This window comes from Dromiciops gliroides, chromosome 3 (assembly GCF_019393635.1).
Source record: "Dromiciops gliroides isolate mDroGli1 chromosome 3, mDroGli1.pri, whole genome shotgun sequence".
Taxonomy (NCBI): Eukaryota; Metazoa; Chordata; class Mammalia; order Microbiotheria; family Microbiotheriidae; genus Dromiciops; species Dromiciops gliroides.
The window spans coordinates 332505214-332524243 of record NC_057863.1 but is presented as its reverse complement, the minus strand read 5'-3'; the positions used below and the strand labels follow the sequence as shown (position 1 = coordinate 332524243).

Sequence of the window (19030 nt, the reverse complement as noted above, 5' to 3'; positions counted from 1 at the left end):
TGTATTATGCAGTTTGATGCACTCATTTTATTCACCAGATGACTCCAAATACTTTCGGTTCTTTTCAAATAATTCCAAGTATAATTCCCCAAGTTTCTTCCCTTTGCCACTGCTGAAAACAACTCTGCTTCCCTTTCTTCCTGCCCCCTTAAAAATATTACATAACCTTTAGAAATAATGTACCTACTAGTTTATAAGGTATCGTTATAAAGTAATATTGATTGTTTTTTTCATAAATGTACCTGGCTCAGCTTCTGAAGATTGGCTTTATGATCTAAGGTAGAGATAGCAAATTCAAATAGAAACAGATTTCTGTGAGCTGCATGTTTACTTGGAAAACTACAAATGAACATCATCTAAGTTGTGTTATATTTTTATTCTGCTAAAATTTTCAGTATCACATCTTAAATTGGTTCCCCAAACTTGGGAGTTATGCAGCCAGTTTGCCCAGGCTATCAGCCTTTAAGGCATCACTGGAATAAATGTATAACCTCCCAAGGTGACTGCTTGGAAGTGGACAGCACTCATTTAGATGAGTGAGTTCAGAAATGTTGATGGAAAGGCAGTGATGTTCTTTTATAGTTCATATAATAGAATTTTGAGCGGGTGTGTTTATAGGCTGTACTTTTTTTGGTGGTGAATCATAGGGGCATAGCAGCAGGGTCTACTAAGGAGCTAAGGCTAAGAATGAATTTTGAGAGCTTGATTATGGTTGAGTCATAACATATCTTCTGTTTTGTTAATACTTGTTTTATGTGCTTTTTGTAGCCCAGAAAATTTGACCAGTGATTTTTCTAAAGAAATTCAGATAATTGGCATGAGTGCAACGCTCCCTAATCTCGACCTTGTAGCTTCCTGGTTAAATGCTGAACTTTATCACACTGACTTTCGGCCAGTACCACTTTTGGAGTCATTAAAAATTGGTAGCTCAATATATGACTCATCCATGAAGCTTGTGAGGGAATTCCAACCCATGCTCCAAGTGAAGGTAAATTCTTTACTTTTTTTTGGGGGGGGGGGGGAGAGCAGGGCAACGAGGGTTAAGTGACTTACCCAGGGTCACACAGCTGGTAAATGTCAAGTGTTTGAGGCCACATTTGAATTCAGGTCTTCCTGAATCCAGGGCTGGCGCTTTATCCACTGCACCACCTAGCTGCCCCCTACTCTTTTACTCTTTCTAGACATTGGCTATATCCCTAGTGCTTGGATTGAATGTATAGTTCTCAACCTATAGGAATATATTAGTTATTTTAAAGTTAGATAATTCAGAGAATACAAAATCATATTGTTAATAACTTTCCTTTTAGACCTCATGAAATAGTATTTTGTTCCTCTATAATGCATTTATGATGTAATCATTTAATCAAAAAATATTTATTCAACGTATATTATAGTTGTGCTTGTATCTCATCTCCTATGACTATGAACTCCTTGAGGGCAGGAAACTCGATTTTACCTTTGCTGTTTCCCCAGTTTCTCATGCCCTGTTTACATAGGGTGCTTCATAAATGTTTGCTTTTGCTTAACAGAATACTGTTAAAACTAAAGGACAACATTCTACTGATGTTCAGCTATGTCCTACAGGGCTATGTAATGTTCATTGTAAATTAGAACACAAAATCATATCCCCAGAAAGTGTGACTGTATCTTTCATTTTATGATTATATTTTTCCTTACTCACATGATAAAACCAATACCCCAAGAAAATTTGGGAGGTTTGGTGGTTATAGGGGAGGGGTTGCTAAGATTTTGATTTTTACTTAACTTTGATTCTGGACATTATCCCATTTTTTTGTTTTTGTTTTTGTTTTGTTTTTTTTTTAATAAGGCAATTGGGGTTAAGTGACTTGCCTAAGGTCACACAGCTAGTAAGTGTTAAGTGTCTGAGGCTGGATTTGAACTCAGGTACTCCTGACTCCAGGGCCGGTGCTTTATCCACTGTGCCACCTAGCTGCCCCCCATTATCCCATTTTTGAACGTTACTATGAATATATTCTGAGGTCAGATTTCCAGGAAAGTGGAGTGACAGTTTGCATGGGATCTTCTCTTTTCAAGAACTCTCTCCCACCAAAGAGTAATTGAAAACAATCCTCACATGAAGATTAAAAATCACCAAAAACAATGATCCAACTGAAAAAATTAAAATACAATATTATGTAATAAAAGATGCAGAGCCAGGAGAAAGTTATAAGGAAGCACCATCTACAGTTACATTAGAAACCAGAAATTCAAAGACACAGTAAAATGGACAGTAGACCCATTCAGGAATTAAGAAATAAAATCAACAAAAAAGTTAAAGACAAATTATGAGAAAAGAATACAGCTAGATAATGGAGGGAAGAGATGATAATGATATTCAACTGTTTGGAAATCAACATAGAGAAAATGAAAAAGATCAATGGACCAAAATTAATGTGGAAGAATGAATGATGTAATTGATATGAAAAAATCAGCACTTACTATAAAATAACTTAGCTGGAAAAGATTATAAAGTAATGCAGGTGAAAATGGTGAAGTTTTGAGAAGAGATCAAAAAGAAGGAATCTTCAAATAAATTGAATTTCAGAAAATACCAAAGAAGAAAAGACTAGTCACTGTATTATAGAAAGTTGTACAAGAAAATTTACTGGAAGTTTTGACAATGAGTGGCAGATAAAAATACAAAAATAACAGCAACAAAATCTAATAAATAGATATAAAAAAGAGGTGATATTATTAAAGTTTATATATACATATACATACTTTTTTGATAACTTCATTGCTTTTGTCGGTGATTACTACACTTATAATAGAAATTATTTTTTAAAATACAGGGTAAGGCACATTTAAAAAGGTTTTTTTATATTAGTATATGCAGTTTTCCTTAATTATTACTATTAATTTTTTTTGTGAGGAAATGAGGGTTAAATGACTTGCCCAGGGTCACACAGCTAGTAAGTGTCAAGTGTCTGAGACTGGATTTGAACTCGTCTTCCTGAATCCAGAGCTGTTGACACCTAACTGCCCCCAGTTTTCCTTAATTTTAAAAGCCTGAGTCTCCTACCTTGGATTTGGGGAGTAGGCTCATGAAAGCTTCTGTAATGTGTGAAGACTTAAGTTTCATTTGCCTTTGAATACTGAAATAGGCCCATTTTAGTTTGGGGGTAGGTAAAGGGACTAAGAACATAGGTGTGCTTGTATATCTTTTAAATGGTGCAAGTTTGGCTTCTGATGTTTAACCTAACACTTTATTAAGTTGCTCTGAGAAACACTTGGGAATTTGTTTTATCCTGTTGCTTTGAAGCAACCTGAGGACACCTGTCTTTGGGTCAATGATCCTCTCAAGTGGACATTCATATTTCGATATTATGAAAGGACAGCTCTCTTTCCTTGCATGTTTGGAAGGTATATGATAACTTTGAAGCCATAAAGAGAAGTAGGTCGATAAAACACTTTTGAATTAAAAAAAAATCAAAACCTAAGTACATAGTGATATAATAATAGCTTTTATGGAACACTTTAAAGTTTGCAAAGCTCTATAAGTGTCATTTGATCTTCCTAGCAAACCTGTGAGGTAGGTGCTATTTTCCCCAGTTTAAAGATGAGGAAATCGAGGCTGAGTCATTAAGTGACTTGCCTAGGGTCACAAAGTGAATTCCTTTGAATTCAGATCTTCTTGACTGTAGGTCCAGCACTCTTATACACCAAGCCACTTAGTGTGGTTGTACATCTTATATAGTAAGTCTTATCCCATTATAATTAAGAGCTTTGAGTATTCATCCCCAGAAGGGAGAACAGGTTGGGGCAATTTTTTCATTAGGTGGAGTAAAGAACAGCAACACATGGTTCAGTCTTGTAATTGGTTACTGCCACACTCTTCTCCGTCCCTCCATTCTTCCTCCCCCCTCCCCAGCCACATGATGGCCCCAAGAAGATAGGATCATCAGTTTCCCCTCATTTTGGACTCGACTGGCCCACTCGGATTCTCACTATCCCACAGTTCAAGAAGGTTTGGAGTTATTGAACAAGTGGCAGCTTGTTTTTATTATAATCTCATTAGGAAACTGAAAGTCTTGCTTATGGAACAATAATGATATTTGACTTGAAATTTCTTGACTAAGTGGTGTTTTGGGAAGTACTTTATATTAAAAGAGCAACTAAAAGATATTGTCTTTCCTATTTAGGGAGATGAGGAGCATATAGTTAGTTTATCCTATGAGATCATTCGTGATGGCTATTCCGTATTAATTTTCTGTCCATCAAAGAATTGGTGTGAGAAACTGGCGAATATCATAGCCCGCGAGTTTTATGATCTATGGCATCGAGCAGAAGGTGAGTTATAGACAGTGAAAATTAACTGGGTGCTGAAACCTTGTATGCTATACTTTTGTGCTCCAAGTCTCTGTCTTCTTGACCTCTGATTATAAAAAGATAAAGTTTACCCACAACACACTGCAGGCCTGGCATGGTTTTTCCAGCTGTGAGAGTTTATAAATGTTCCAAAGGTTATCATTTAGACTTGTGAGGAGCTCTTGGGAAAGAAACTCTATCTATCCATGCAGAATGGCGGTGCTTTGCCACTTCTAGTGTGAGGGTTGGGAGAGTGCCTAGATGTTAAGTGACTTTCCTCAGTTTAGATGACCAGCATACATAGGTCAGAGGTAGCACTTGAACTCATGTCTTCCTGACCCTGAGGCTGCCTCTATATTCACTATGCTGTGCTAACTAGCTTCATGAGCTACAGTCAGCAAACTAAAATTTATGAAGTACATAATATGTACTTTATAAGGTTGAAAGGTTGCATATATTCCAAAATATTCCTAGTAGCATTATTTGTAATAGCAAAAAACTAAAGACAAATTATGTACTCTGTGGCATTTACACTGGAAAAATCCTGTAGAGCATCCCTTGTCCCCATATGAAATAGATTTTTAATAGAATATGCTGCCAAAATTCAGCCAGAATTGTGCAACTCAACATCAAGTCTGCATTTCAAACATCAGGAAACTATTGCTCTGACTTATACTATTAAAATATTAAAAGTAAAGTAATAACATAATTTGTAATAGTCAAACATGACTCAAATATAGACCAAATATAGTTAAATATGAAATCTTTGTACATATATATAAAATATATGTTGGCTGTCAGATGCAAATTGTTTTTTAAAAACTGAATATTTTACATCAAGATTTTTATTATTCTTTATTTTATAATAAATATTTTTATTTAACGTTTTGAGTTCCAAATTCTATCCCTCCTTCTCTCCTCTTCCCTTCCCTGCGGTGGTAAGCAATCAGCTATAGCTTATACTGTTATGGCATGTTTGAAACAGAAAATACTCAGCTAGGTACTTAAGGTGGAGAGAGAGAGTTTTTTATGCGCGGGCCCAAAGGGAGTTTAGTGGGCCCCGAGTCTTGTAGCCCACCTGGTTATATACAAAAAGAGTAGGTGTGGTATAGTGGCAAGTTCATCAAAAGAAGATGAAGACACTTATTCACGGAACAAAGAATGCATAGTGGCTCCTAGTGGTTTAGTCATCATTACAGGAATACATAAGAATGAGGTCAGTGAGTTGGGGTACCTCAAGGCCAGAGCCTGTCTGAGACAGACAAGGTCAGGAAGCAGGGATTACAGGCCTGCAGCTGTAGCTGGAAAACAGCAAGGCCAAGGTCTGAGACAGACAGGGTCAGAGGCTACCTGTGATTTTCTACATCAATACATGTGCAAGTGAGTAAAACATTACCATATTAGTCACTTTGTATAAGAAAACTTGAATAAACAAGTTGTTAATAATGTACTTTCTATGAATTTAATATCACTTGCATACTTTTACTATGACACTTTGGGGCAGGAGTTTATTGATGAGATGCTTAAATAGGAATTACCATACAACTCATCTATAGTCAAATTTCAAATGGATAGGTTTATGGGACAGTTTCTTAGGAGATAGATGACTTGGATTCAGCTGTAGTTAAGAAATGATGTTTAATAGCATTTTATGCAGCATTAATGACCAATCTTGATTACTTTTTAACATTTGCATACATTTTTGAAAAGCAGATTGAGAGCAATTGTTAGTTTCCTATGCCAAGTTTGTTGATGATGATTTAAGAGATTTTTTGGTAATAGTAGGTAAGAGAGACCAGAAACAACTGAATGGCTCTGTATATATGCATTAATAACTTGAGATCACTGTATTCAGTTCCTATCCTTTCTATTTTCTTTCCCTTCCATTATACTTTGATATAATGATATTAAAGCATTATATACATTTGAGCTATTAATATTAATATTATTTGCTTGATGAATTGTCATTCATATCGGTTTACTCTTGCCTTGTTCACTAAGAATAATTCACATTCCCTTTTTTTTCCCCTTTTTTTTTCATTAATAGTTAAGCTCAACTTAATGTTATTCTTGGTACAAACTGATTTCCTTTGTTTCTCTTCAAAATCGTACTCCAATCTTTTTCTACATTTCTCAAGAATGAATTGTAGGATTAATACTTGGTTTCCCATACTGTATGAAGGATCTACTGTGGCTTTTTGCCAGGATTTATTGTTTGAATTGATCTTTGGACTTTTCTCTAGATTCTGTATTTGTATTTTTTTATTCTTTGTTTACAATATATCTAGAAATTTTTCTTACATGATTTCTTGAAGCATTAGATTCAGACTTTTAATTTCATTATGTTTTTATGGAAAGCGTATTATTCTCAACTTGTCTTGACATATTCTGCCTTCAAAATAAGTTACGTTGTGCTTATAGAGATCTCAGGTATTCTTCCAATCTTTTAACTTTGACTTCGAGTCTTTTGATATGTGTGTGTGTGTGTGTGTGTGTGTGTGTGTGTGTGTGTATGTATATGTGTGTATAGATATACATATATACAAACACACAATGCATATAGGTGCATGGATGTCTATATATACACATATATACAAAACATATATATGCATATAGGTGTATGTCTGTCTGTATATATGCATATAGGTGTATATATGTCTGTATATATACATATACACATACATATATATATGTGTGTATGTGTATATATATCCATAGTTTGTCTCTGTACTTTTTTTTTTTTGGTGGGGCAATGAGGGTTAAGTGATTTGCCCAGGGTCATACAGCTAGTAAACGTCAAGTGTCTGAGGCTGGATTTGAACTTAGGTCCTCCTGAATCCAGGGCTAGTGCTTTATCCACTGTACCACCTAGCTGCCTCTATCTCTACACTTTTGAGTGTCATTTTTATTTGTCTCTTTTCCAGAGAATCTACTCTTTTAAAGATACCTTTTCTTTCATTTGTGTTTTTAAATTATACTTTGAGATATTCAATTTCTGTCCTAATTTCTATCTATAGTTCTTCCTTTAATTGCTTTATTAATCTTCTAAATCATTCTGAAAGTTCTGGAGGATGTTCAGTTAAACTTTCTTGAGGTTTTGTTGCAATTTTATCTCTGTCTTTTGGGATTTTTGCTTTGCTTCCTTTTACTCTATAGGATTTGTTCACTGTTGTGGCCTTCTTTTTGGTTGTTTAGTCACCTTTTTCATTCTTTCTACTGTTCTTTTTTGCAAGGTTTTCTCCATTACCCTAGTTTGTGTTGTTTTGCTTTATATGGCACATTTCTTGCCATATAGAGATGATGACAGGAATCTGGATGTATCTATCTTCTGGTATTATGATGACTCTGTGTGTGTGTGTGTGTGTGTGTATGCAATCAACAAATTTTACTAATTAAAGAAACCTATTAAAATATGTGAATGTATAAATGCACAAAAGGAAATGGCTTGATCACAGGAATATCTCAACTACATATAAGAATAATGGATGGGAGGGCAAGTAATGGTTTTGCTTTGTAATGGCTAGTGAAGGTCTATTTTAAATTATTTTATAAAAGGATTGGTAAAACCACCTGAACTTTACCCAGTTACATTGGACCGAAAGGGACTCCTGGAAGTGATGGATCAATTAAAACGCTTGCCTTCAGGACTGGATTCAGTACTACAACAAACTGTACCATGGGGCGTGGCATTTCATCATGCAGGTACCCTGCAAACAGATCAGAAATTGTTAGAATAGAGTCTAATTTCTTAAAGCAACCTCATTTTTAAATGTCAGCATTTCTTGATTTTCTGATTTATTTTATATATTTACATACATGTGATTTCCAGTTAGCCACACCCAGTGCCCAGAGATTTAATGTTGTAAGAGATTGGATCATCCCAGCTGTAAAATAAAAGTAAAATCAATAGAAAACTTATATAATTGTGTAACTTATTAACTGTATCAGAACATAATGAACCGACTTGGAATTTAGAACTGATTAGAACAAGAAAGTGACTTCTCAAGGAGTTGCCTTTCTGTTCTTTTGTTCTTTGGGTCTTCATATTAAAACCTTGATGGTTATTCTTGTTCTGTGGCATTCCAGAATTTTTCTAATTATCACAATGTGTTTTAAAAATCCAAGATGAAATCAATTTTAATCATTTTCATTTAAAATGTGTATTTTGCTTATCATTTAGCACTTAAGAAAGGGAGAAAAATTCACAAGATCACGTAAAAATAGATTGTCAAAACTTTGAAAAATTTGGGAGCTAATGACAGATTGGCTGACTGTATGGTACCTCTTGTAAGTCAGTGGACCATTTTTTTTTTGTTTTTTTTTTGTTGTTTTTTGTTTTTGTTTTTGTTTTTGTTTTTTTTGGCAGGGCAATGGGGGTCAAGTGACTTGCCCAGGGTCACACAGCTAGTCAGTGTCTGAGGCTGGGTTTGAACTCAAGTCCTCCTGATTCCAAGGCTGGTGCCTTATCCACTGCGCCACCTAGCTGCCCCCCAGTGGACCATTTTTGGTTCCTTAATTGCCAGTCTTTAGCATTTCAAAAATTTTAAAGTAGTTGTCATAGGTTTTTGTTTTGATATACTTATAGCTATGTTGAGGTACTTTGCTGGACCTTTATGGAAACTCTCCTTTTCAGGTCTCACTTTTGAGGAGAGGGATATTATTGAAGGAGCATTTCGTCAAGGCCTTATTCGTGTTTTAGCAGCAACGTCTACACTTTCTTCTGGAGTGAATTTGCCTGCCCGCCGTGTGATTATTCGGACTCCTGTCTTTAATGGAAAATGCCTTGATATTCTTACTTATAAGCAGATGGTTGGTAGGGCAGGAAGGAAAGGTGTAGACACAATAGGTAAGTATCTAAGAACATGGCCAATCTACTTATAATGAGATTACTGTTTATCAACTAGCTTCTATCATAATCATAATACATTTCTTTGGTCATCAGCATAATAATAATGTGGGCCCCTTAGAATGATGTTTTTAAGTATATAAAATAAAATGCAAAGGATTACAAGGGAAACTTAAAAGTTGTTGAAAATCTTGGTGTAATTTTTCTCTGTCCAAGTTCATAAATCTTCTAAAATGGACCCTGTGTTATTTTGTGCATCCCAGGTGAAGAATCCTCCATTAAAGGAATAAGAAAGTACCTGAGTGAATTAAATATAAAATGTGCAGTTTCAAAACCCTGAAAACTCAGCTCTTTTCTGCTTTGGGCGAGTTGTTGAGAGGAAACCTCTTAACATTAGAGAAAGATTTAGTGGAATCGAAAAAATCACTAATCTATGTTGCTTTCCCTTTCCATTAAAAATAATCTTAGTGATTTTTTTTGAAACCCCACTCGTCTCAAACCTGAAAAAAGAACCTCAGGCAGCAATTCGACTTACCAAGTGGAGAGAGAGAGCAGTTAAGAGCAACATTGCCTTAAAATAGAAAATCATTTTAAAAAATCTTATAGAGGAAGATAGATAATTATGAATAATATAATTTCATGAAATAAGGAAAAAGAGGTTAGTTACTTTTTTGGGGGGGGGGGCAGGGCAATGAGGGTTAAATGACTTGCCCAGGGTCACACAGCTAGTGTCAAGTGTCTGAGGCCAAATTTGAACTCAGGTCCTCCTGAATGTAGGGGCAGTTCATTATCCACTGTGCCACCTAGCTGCCACCGAAAGTTACTTTTAAACAAGTTTGGCAAGAAACCCAACTAAGCAAAGTTATCCTGAAGAAATTTAAGGATGGAAAAGAGAAGAAGGAATATACGCAGAAGAAAAATGGAAAGTATCAGTAAATATTTTTTATAACTTTTTTCACCTGAATTGAGCCATCACATTTGTATTCTTCACAGTCTCAGATGTTTCCATATAAAAGTCAATAAGCATTTATTAAGTGCCAACTCTTACCAGGCACTATGCTAAAAAAGGTAAAAAGGTTACCAAATAAAATAGGGACAAGGAAAGCTGTTGGATTAGACTAATTGTACATGAAGAAGAACCATGTTGGAGGACATTGAGGAATCAGTAAGAAATTTTTTAATTTTTAATTTTTCTTTTTTCCATTTAATTTTCTTTTATTTTCAGTTCCATATTCTCTCCCTCCCCTCAAGATTCTCCCATACTCTTTGAGAAAGCAGGAAGTAACAAAACCCCATTATAAATATGAAGTAATGGAAAACAAACTCCAAAGTTTTCTGAAGGAAGAGGAAGATACTAATGCTGTAGAAAAATCTTGGGCTTTATTATTTTTTAAAAAGGAGACCAGAAAAAAAACCAAACATATCTTCTGATCTATAAACTTCCTTTTACATCTACATAAAATCAAGGACATCCTCAATGACAATTTTAAAGGGGAGTGGATAGGTTTTTACAAATAATATTATTTTGGCTTCTTTTGGATATTCTTTTTTTTTTTGGTGAGGCAATTGGGGTTAAGTGACTTGCCCAGGGTCACACAGCTACTAAGTGTTAAGTGTCTGAGGCTAGATTTGAACTCAGGTCCTCCTGAATCCAGGGCCGGTGCTCTATCCACTTCGCTACCTAGCTGCCCCTGGATATTATATTCTAAAGATTACTTTTCTCTTTTCATATTTGTAGCATAATCTTTGTGATGCTAACTGTGGTTCTTTTAAACATGAAATCTTTCTTTCTGGTTGCTTGCCATATTTTTCCTTTGACTTGGAACCTCTAGATTATTATTATGACATTCCTAATTCTTTCAAAGTTTGCTTTTACCATTTTGCTGTCATTGTGTAAATGTTCTCCTGCTTCTGTTCACTTCATCTGGCATCAGATCATACAAACTTTAACATTTCTGACAACATAATCTTATTCCAGCACATTTATATACCATAACTTGTTTATCCATTCTCCAATTTATGGGTACCCCCTCAGATTCTCATTCTTTGCTACCTCGGAAGAGGTATAGATATCTTCCTTCCTTCCTTCCTTCCTTCCTTCCTTCCTTCCTTCCTTCCTTCCTTCCTTCCTTCCTTCCTTCCTTCCTTCCTTCCTTCCTTCCTTCCTTCCTTCCTTCCTTCCTTCCTTCCTTCCTTCCTTCCTTCCTTCCTTCCTTCCTTCCTTCCTTCCTTCCTTCCTTCCTTCCTTCCTTCCTTCCTTCCTGGCAATTGGGGTTAAGTGACTTGCCCAGGGTCACACAGCTAGTAAGTGTTAAGTATCTGAGGCCAGATTTGAACTCAAGTCCTCCTGACTCAAGGGCCGGTGTTCTATCCACTGTGCCACTTAGCTGCCCCAGTATAGATCCTTAGACTTTGTTTTGCTTAGGACTAATGTTTACCTCTAAATCTTCCTTTTCCTTTTTTATGTTTACCTCTAATTTCCCTGTTGAATGAAATGTATTTCTGTATCCTGTTCGGTGTGTGTGTGTGTGTGTGTTTGAGAGAGAGAGAGGAAGTTGCACCTTATTTGTTGATGTTTCTGGTTAATATTATATTGCATTTTACAGCCAGTGGATGTTTCTGGTTAATATTATATTGCATTTTACAGCCAGTGGACCTAAGACTCATTCTTCTCTTTCTTTGATATTTTGAACTCCAGGGTGAGGTAGTCACTTCATTCCAGTGTCTCTCTGATGTTCATATTGTCAAGTAGATATTTTTTATTGGTGAGTGTCGAGTTCCATTAGAATGTAAACTTCTTGAGAGTAGGGGTTGTTTAATTCATTGTATTTGTATCTTTAGCAGCTAGCATAGTACCTGAAATATAAATGCTTGTAAATTGATTGATTAAAGTTCAGAACCACAACTCTTACTCTAATCATATTCTTCCTCCCCATATTCTGTTGAGGGGAAACAACATGTACCTGCATAAGTAAATACAAAATGTATTGGGTTCTACTCTTTTGGGTTTTAGTTTCTGTTGTCAGTGATGAGAATCAATTAATTGTGGCTCTCAGGAACCGTTTTTTAGAAATACCCAGATAATTTCAGTCAATTCCTAAAATTCCAATACTAGACATGGAAAAGTGAATGTACTTTTACTTCAGGGAGAGAAGAAATAGGGAAGAAGGGATTTTTCTGGGGATTCTTGCTTAGTTAGAAGGTATGTAGATTTGTTTTATAGTATTCCAGTAAAATTTAGTATCAAATCCAGTTCATGTAATAGCCACCTCTTGATTTTGGGGGGAATGTATCTTCTCATTTTGCTCTGGAGGCCACTTGGTTGACTGATGCTTAATACTACCTGTGAGGCCAAAGTTCCATGTTTTGCCAGCTTTTAGGAAATTATTTCAGGTGTAAAACCTTTATTATCCTTTGCACTTTAATCACGTTTCCTTGGGTTTTTATAGAGGATGGTTGAATGGAATGCAAGAATACCAAGGTATAGTCTGAGAATACCATTTGGGGATAGAGTCCTGAAATTATTATTATTTTTTTCTGAATCTGGTAGTGTTGGCACTGGAAGATCAGAGGAATGCTGCCTACCTTGCCTGAACTGGAGATGCAGTGTGTAGGCTGGGGTAAAGAAACTATACTGGGTGGCCCCAAATCATGTCTTTGACATAAGTAACTGGTGCCATTCTATAAATAAAAGATGTTTGTCCTGAATGAACCTGTTAGTATGTTAAGTTATGGGCTAAAGAACTAGATGTGTGAAAGACTCTAGAACCTTAGAGTGGTATAATAAGGGGCACTTCTGTCAGCCTGCTTGTTATCTGATAGGCTGACAGTGGGCAAGCAGCTTATTGGAGATCCTAGGAGGAGCTGGGTCAAAGAGGCAGAGTTAACACTGGTTGTTTTATAGGATGGTGGAATGAGAAGTGTTGAAGCAAGATATTTTGATCTGCATCATACACTGTCATCCAGGCTTTATCCACACCCTCTGGAAAGTGGACCTGCTGGCAAGAATATTGTTGTGTAGCAATTATCTTTCATTATTAACTGTTTCCTTATCAATTCCTCATTCAGGAGAATTACCTTCGTAAAATTGGTATAATAAATGTTTTGGTTGCAAGATAGTGGCTATCAACATGAATGAATGAAAATGAATAGGAAAGCTTTTATTCAAATGCTTATTATGTGTCAGACATTAGGCTAAATATTAAGGATACATAGAGAGAAACTGATAGTCCCTTGTCTGTTCTCTCAAGGAGCTCATTCTCTCAATGAGGAAAACAACCCATAAAGGAAAATTCTAGCTGATGAAAAGACCCCAAAGGCCTAAAGGTTCTGTAGCTGGGTAGATAGCAGGGCCCAGGGGTATCTAGGTCATAATACAGAGGTCAAATGACTGGCAGGACCTCAGGGCCTAGAGCCAGGGCAGACTGTGTAGCTTAGAGGGTCCAGAAGGCAGTGGTAGAGCATGTGGTGAAGTGTGGTGGTCCTTGGTGTCACTGCAACGAATAGATTTGTTGAGTCCCATATCATTTAAGCCATGTGAACAGTCAAGCAGCAAGCAGTGAGGATGCCCTGGTGGAAGTTGGTCTTTCTTCTACCCAGCTAGAACCTTTGCATTGGTTAAAGAATGGCCTGGAGCTGGGGCACGGGGTTGGAGAAGCAAGGGTGCCCCTGTTAGTGGTGAAACATGGTGGAGGAGAAGGACAAACTGATCTTTTGAGATATCTAGACATTTAATAACATTTCCATTGAGGATATGACCCTCAATGTGACTTATTGAATGAACAAATATTTTTTTGAAGAACCTACTATGTGCCAGACGTTGTGGTAGGTGCTGGTGATACAGAAACAGAAGTGAAACAGTCCTCGCCCATAAGTATCTTAACATTCTACCAGGGTAGACACATTCATATGTAGATATAAAGAAAATAGATTGAAGGTAATTTTGTGGGGGGAAGACATTAGTAGAGATCATGCAAGACTTCACTTTGAAGGTGTCTCAAGCTGAGTTTTGAAGCTAGGAATTCTAAGAGACAGTGGTGAGGAAAGAATATATTCCTAGAATGGGAGAACAGTGGAGAAACACAGGGGCATGATGTATTGTATACGAGGAACAGTAGAAAGGTCTGTTTGCAGGAAGGGGAGTAGTGTTTAAAAGTGAGAGCTTACAAATAACATAAGTCAGCTTTGCAAAGTGCTTTAAATATATCATGAGCCTCAGCAACTTTGTGAGGTAGGTGCAACTATTACCCCCATTTTATAGATGAAAAAATAAAGCCTGACAATGTCACACAGCTAATTAAGTATCTGACGCAGGATTTGAAATCAGAGCAAATCCAGTTCTCTATCTATTGTTCTATCTATCTCACTCTAATGAGATTGTAAAGGTAGTTTGGGGCCTAGTTCTAAAGGGTATTAAATGCCAACGAGAGGAAGTTATATTTGTGTCTCAAGATAATAGGGAGCTATGGGAGTTTGTTTAATAGAGAAGGTATGTAGTCAGATTTGCATTTTGGTAAAATCATTGACAGTAGTTTGGAGGCTGGATTGGAGTGAGGCAGGGAGACCAAGTAAGAGGCTTTTGCAGTAGTCTGGAAGATAAATTGAAAGGGTGTGAACTAGGGTGTGTGGGTGGAGAGGAAGGGACACATTTAAGAGATTTGAATGTAGAAATGACAAGATCTGTCTTCTTAGTGGATTTGTGGGTTAAGAGTGGGAGTACAGCACTGAAGTTGTGAATAGTTGAGAGAGTAGTTTCCTTCAACAAATCAGGAAGCTTGGAGGAGAGGTGGGCTTAGGAGGAATGATGAGCTCAGTTTTAGAAATGTTGAATCTGAGATGTCTCCAGGACATCCATTTTGAAATATCCACTAGACTTCTGGTGATTAGGTGGGGAGGGGAGGGGAGGCCTGGAGCTCAGGAGAAAGACCAGAGCTGAATATATAGATCTGGGAATTTCACATTTGTACCGTTTGTTTGACGAGCCCCACCTGCCTGAAGCCACTGGTTTTAAGGCGCCAGTGACTCACCTTTGCTGCTTCTCCTGTTAGTGGAAACAGTTCCGCCACAAGAAGGCCAGGAGCTGGGCTTGGGTTGTCAGAGGCTATTTGAGACACACGTCATTGGAGCATTTTATAGAGAGCGGGAACTCTCTCAAGGCTTATCAGCCTTGGCAGGCAACCCGCCATGGGGAAGGAAACCCTGATTTTAAATCTCCATTGCCTTGCGGCTATACCCATATATGGGAAAGGCTTCAGGAGTTAACCCTGAGGAAAAATCAGGAGTCAGAGTCCCTCAGACAGTTGGATGTTGGACATCACATCCCTCTGGCAACTCCTGCGGTGGCACTGGTGCCAAACTGTATTGGCTCTGCCTCTCCTTTGGATCCACCACTGTCCTGGAGAGGGAAAACCTGCTGCATGGGCAACAGCTTGTTTTCCATATTGATCCACCCAGGCCAGCGCCCTGGAGAGGACACTCCAGCTACTCCTCATGGGGTAGATACAACACAGGATGTGGCAGTTACCTGTTATAAGTCACTCAGGAGCTGCGGCTCCCGTATTGGACTGCACAACCACAGTGTGGTGGCCTGTGGCTCTTCAAGGCGCTGATTCATGGTCCTCTGAGACTAGTGGAGGCCTACTACTACCACCGTTTGTTTGTTTGTTTGTTTGTTTGTTTGTAGGTGAGAGTATCTTAGTCTGCAAGAAGTCGGAGAAATCAAAAGGCATTGCTCTACTTCAGGGGTCCCTCAAACCTGTATGCAGCAGCCTGCAAAGAAGAGAGGGAGGAGATGTAACTGCTAGCATGATTCGTGCTATTCTGGAGGTGAGGCAGAACACGCCACAGCACTGCATTTTCTTTTGCCCTATAATGAAGTAGAGGAATTTCAAGGAATAAAACTTTTTATTTCATGTATTTGTGAAGAAAAATAATATATAGATGGACTTTTCAGATGTCTACATCTTTTTTGGCTTTGGATAGCTGTCCCCTAAAACTGAACATAGCTGGTGTACTATTGATACGTTTCTAATTGTAATTATGTAATTATTGTAAAAATGTAATGCAACATGGCCCCTGAAAGACTGAATATCAGAATCAAGTGGTCCTAATCTCTCTCTGAATTAATTTTCTTTATTCTCTTCAGACAAAGGATCAGATTATGTAAACATTCAAGTCATGCATTATAAATTTCAAAAGGGAAGAATGTGATATTTGATTAGTTGATTATGGTCTTTAAAATTTAGGACAACAATCCCAACTTTAATATGTTTTGCTAGTACCAGAATTTTATAAACTCTCATTCAGATGGTATCCATTTGGTTTTGGATAGGAAAAAAAGAATCAGCCACTTATCTCCTTTAAGAAAACGTCTGTTTTTTAAATTGTCAGTTGGAATGAGGATGGTGCTGCTAGTTTTGACAAGCAGATCTTGAAGAGTTTTTGGCAAACTGAATTTTTATATTTCCTATATGTTTTCTGTGTCCATTATCTTTTTACTTTATGATAAATAATAATTTTCCATTTTTTTCCATTTATTAGATAATAGTTGGTGGAGTTGCAAATACACCAAAAGATGTACAGACTTATGCTTCTTGTACTTTTTTGGCTGCAAGTCTGAAAATAGAAAAACAGAAAAGTTTGAAAGGAGAAAACCAGAAAATGCATCAGGAACAGCATGGAGCAATTGAAGACTGTGTGATGTGGCTGCTAGAGAATGAATTCATTCAGGTATCGGAAGCTAGTGTTGGAATAAAAGGTAAAAATGGCATTTCCATTTTAGTCTGCTTGCTTATCTTCTCCATAGTTACTTGGAAATTAAACTTTTGAAAATCAGTGGAAATTGGATTGTCAAGGGACAAAGAGAATATCAAATAAGAAATCATATAATTAAAGCTTATGGTTTCTGGACAATAAAAAACTTTTTTTAGTTTTCCCCCCGTGATATTGAAAAGTCAGGCCTTCACTCATTTGTTTCTTTATCTCTATATTAATAACTTACAATTTCCTGTCACCATTTTGTAAAATCTTATTAGAGAAACAAATATAGGGGGAAAGAAAATACAGTGGACTTCTTTTTAGTGGAAGACTGAAAAATTATTATGAAGGGGGCTGACATAATCATGAAGTTATATGCTGTGGCTCAGCACTGTCCATATCACTCTTATGTGTTCATGTGTTTTTGTATAACACAAACAGTTCCCATTGGTCCAGTGAAAACTTGAGGTGGCTCAGAACTAGCTCCTCTTGGGATGTTGCTGGAAGAGAGTCAGCAAGTCAGAAGACAGCAATAGGAGCCTTTTGCAGGCTGGATTGTTGCTCTTCCTAAGCAGAAAATATTAGGGAAGTAAATGGGATTGTCAATAACCAGGAGGTATTTTAGATCATGAGGATTATAGACTCAGATTCAAAAGAGACCTCAGGTGCTAGCTGGAAACTAGTACCAATTACTTTCTGTGATTTTATTAGAACTGCATGTAAATCGAGCCTCTATGCTGATCTAATACTTTGTGATCCAGGTTAAAAGACAATCACAGCATCATGAGACTCATGTGAAATCCAGGTTTATTGCAAGAGAAATGAGCATGCATGTGGAACACAGAGGTTTCCCCATTTTTACAGAAGTTTACATTTTTCTAGTAGCAGTGAAAAGTGAGGAGGAGATACTAGCAAGGGGCTTGACATGGGAGGGGGAGTAGTGTAGCAAAGGTGGGGAAAAAGACAAGACCACTCCTCATGGGGAGGAACAAGGTGATGGCAAAAGCCTCATTCTTTTCCCTTGGTAACTGCTAGACTATGAAGATTGGAGGACCCCAGCTACTCAGGCATTATCCTAGCCTGGTACAGAGGGATGGCACCTCTCTTGTCTTCCAAGGACACACATGGAATCTGGCTTGGGGTGCAACAACAAATTCTATCAGCTCAGCAGGAGCTTTGTCCTTGACACATTCAGGGCCCCCTGCGAGCTATGGATCCAGTGTTTCTGGAAAATATGGCAACTCAAAAAGACAAGTTCAGGGGACCCATTAACAGCCCTTAACACTAATTCAGTGCATTCATACACATTTCAATCTGGGCTTTTTCTTTTCCTCTTTTTTCTTTTTCTTTTTTTTTTTTTTTGCAGGGCAATGAGGGTTAAATGACTTGCCCAGGGTCACACAGCTAATAAGTGTCAAGTATCTGTGGTCAATTTTCTTTTACTTTCCACAGAAAGTGGTCCTGGTTGAGGCTTTGTTAATAATTACATGTTCATCCTTTGTTTAATGTTAATATTTTTCATTTCACCTTTGACTCCATGAATATTTAAGGTTTTGCTCGAAACAGTACAAAGGCTGGACAGACATGTTCATCTGACAAGAATTTATAGTATCCAAAAATGGAAGAAAAAAGCCCATTTTATTTCTATTAGAATCTACAAGATATGCTTCTAGTTTTTTTGAATTCTTTGTAGAATGAAATGCTTCATCTTTTGAGTATAATATTTGCTTTTCTTTTAGAAAAAGTATATCATCCTACTCACCTTGGTTCAGCCACTCTTTCTTCATCTCTTTCTCCAACTGAGGCCCTGGATATATTTGCTGACCTGCAGAGAGCTATGAAAGGCTTTGTTTTAGAGAATGACCTCCACATTGTCTATCTGGTAGGTTTTTTGTTTTGTTTTTTAGACCCTCAAATATATTTGCAGAAGGAAATATGTATATACATACATATGTGCTTATGTGTGTGTGTGTATGTGTGCATATATATATATATATATATATATATATATATATATATATATATATATATGTATGTATGTCTGTGTATACATACACACTCATGAATGAACACAGACTACCCTTTCTTTTCTGTTTCCAG

At 37.0% G+C, this 19030-nt stretch overlaps 1 protein-coding gene across 1 annotated transcript in view; it reads left to right on the top strand.

Moving 5' to 3' along the window:
• The window catches only part of POLQ (DNA polymerase theta), a 108197-nt gene that overhangs the window by 11511 nt on the left and 77656 nt on the right, over positions 1 to 19030 (top strand). The window contains 7 exon segments of the mRNA XM_043993502.1: positions 769 to 988; positions 4164 to 4311; positions 7885 to 8031; positions 8963 to 9175; positions 15858 to 16000; positions 16715 to 16931; positions 18670 to 18812. Of these exon segments, the coding sequence (XP_043849437.1) occupies positions 769 to 988; positions 4164 to 4311; positions 7885 to 8031; positions 8963 to 9175; positions 15858 to 16000; positions 16715 to 16931; positions 18670 to 18812 (1231 nt within the window).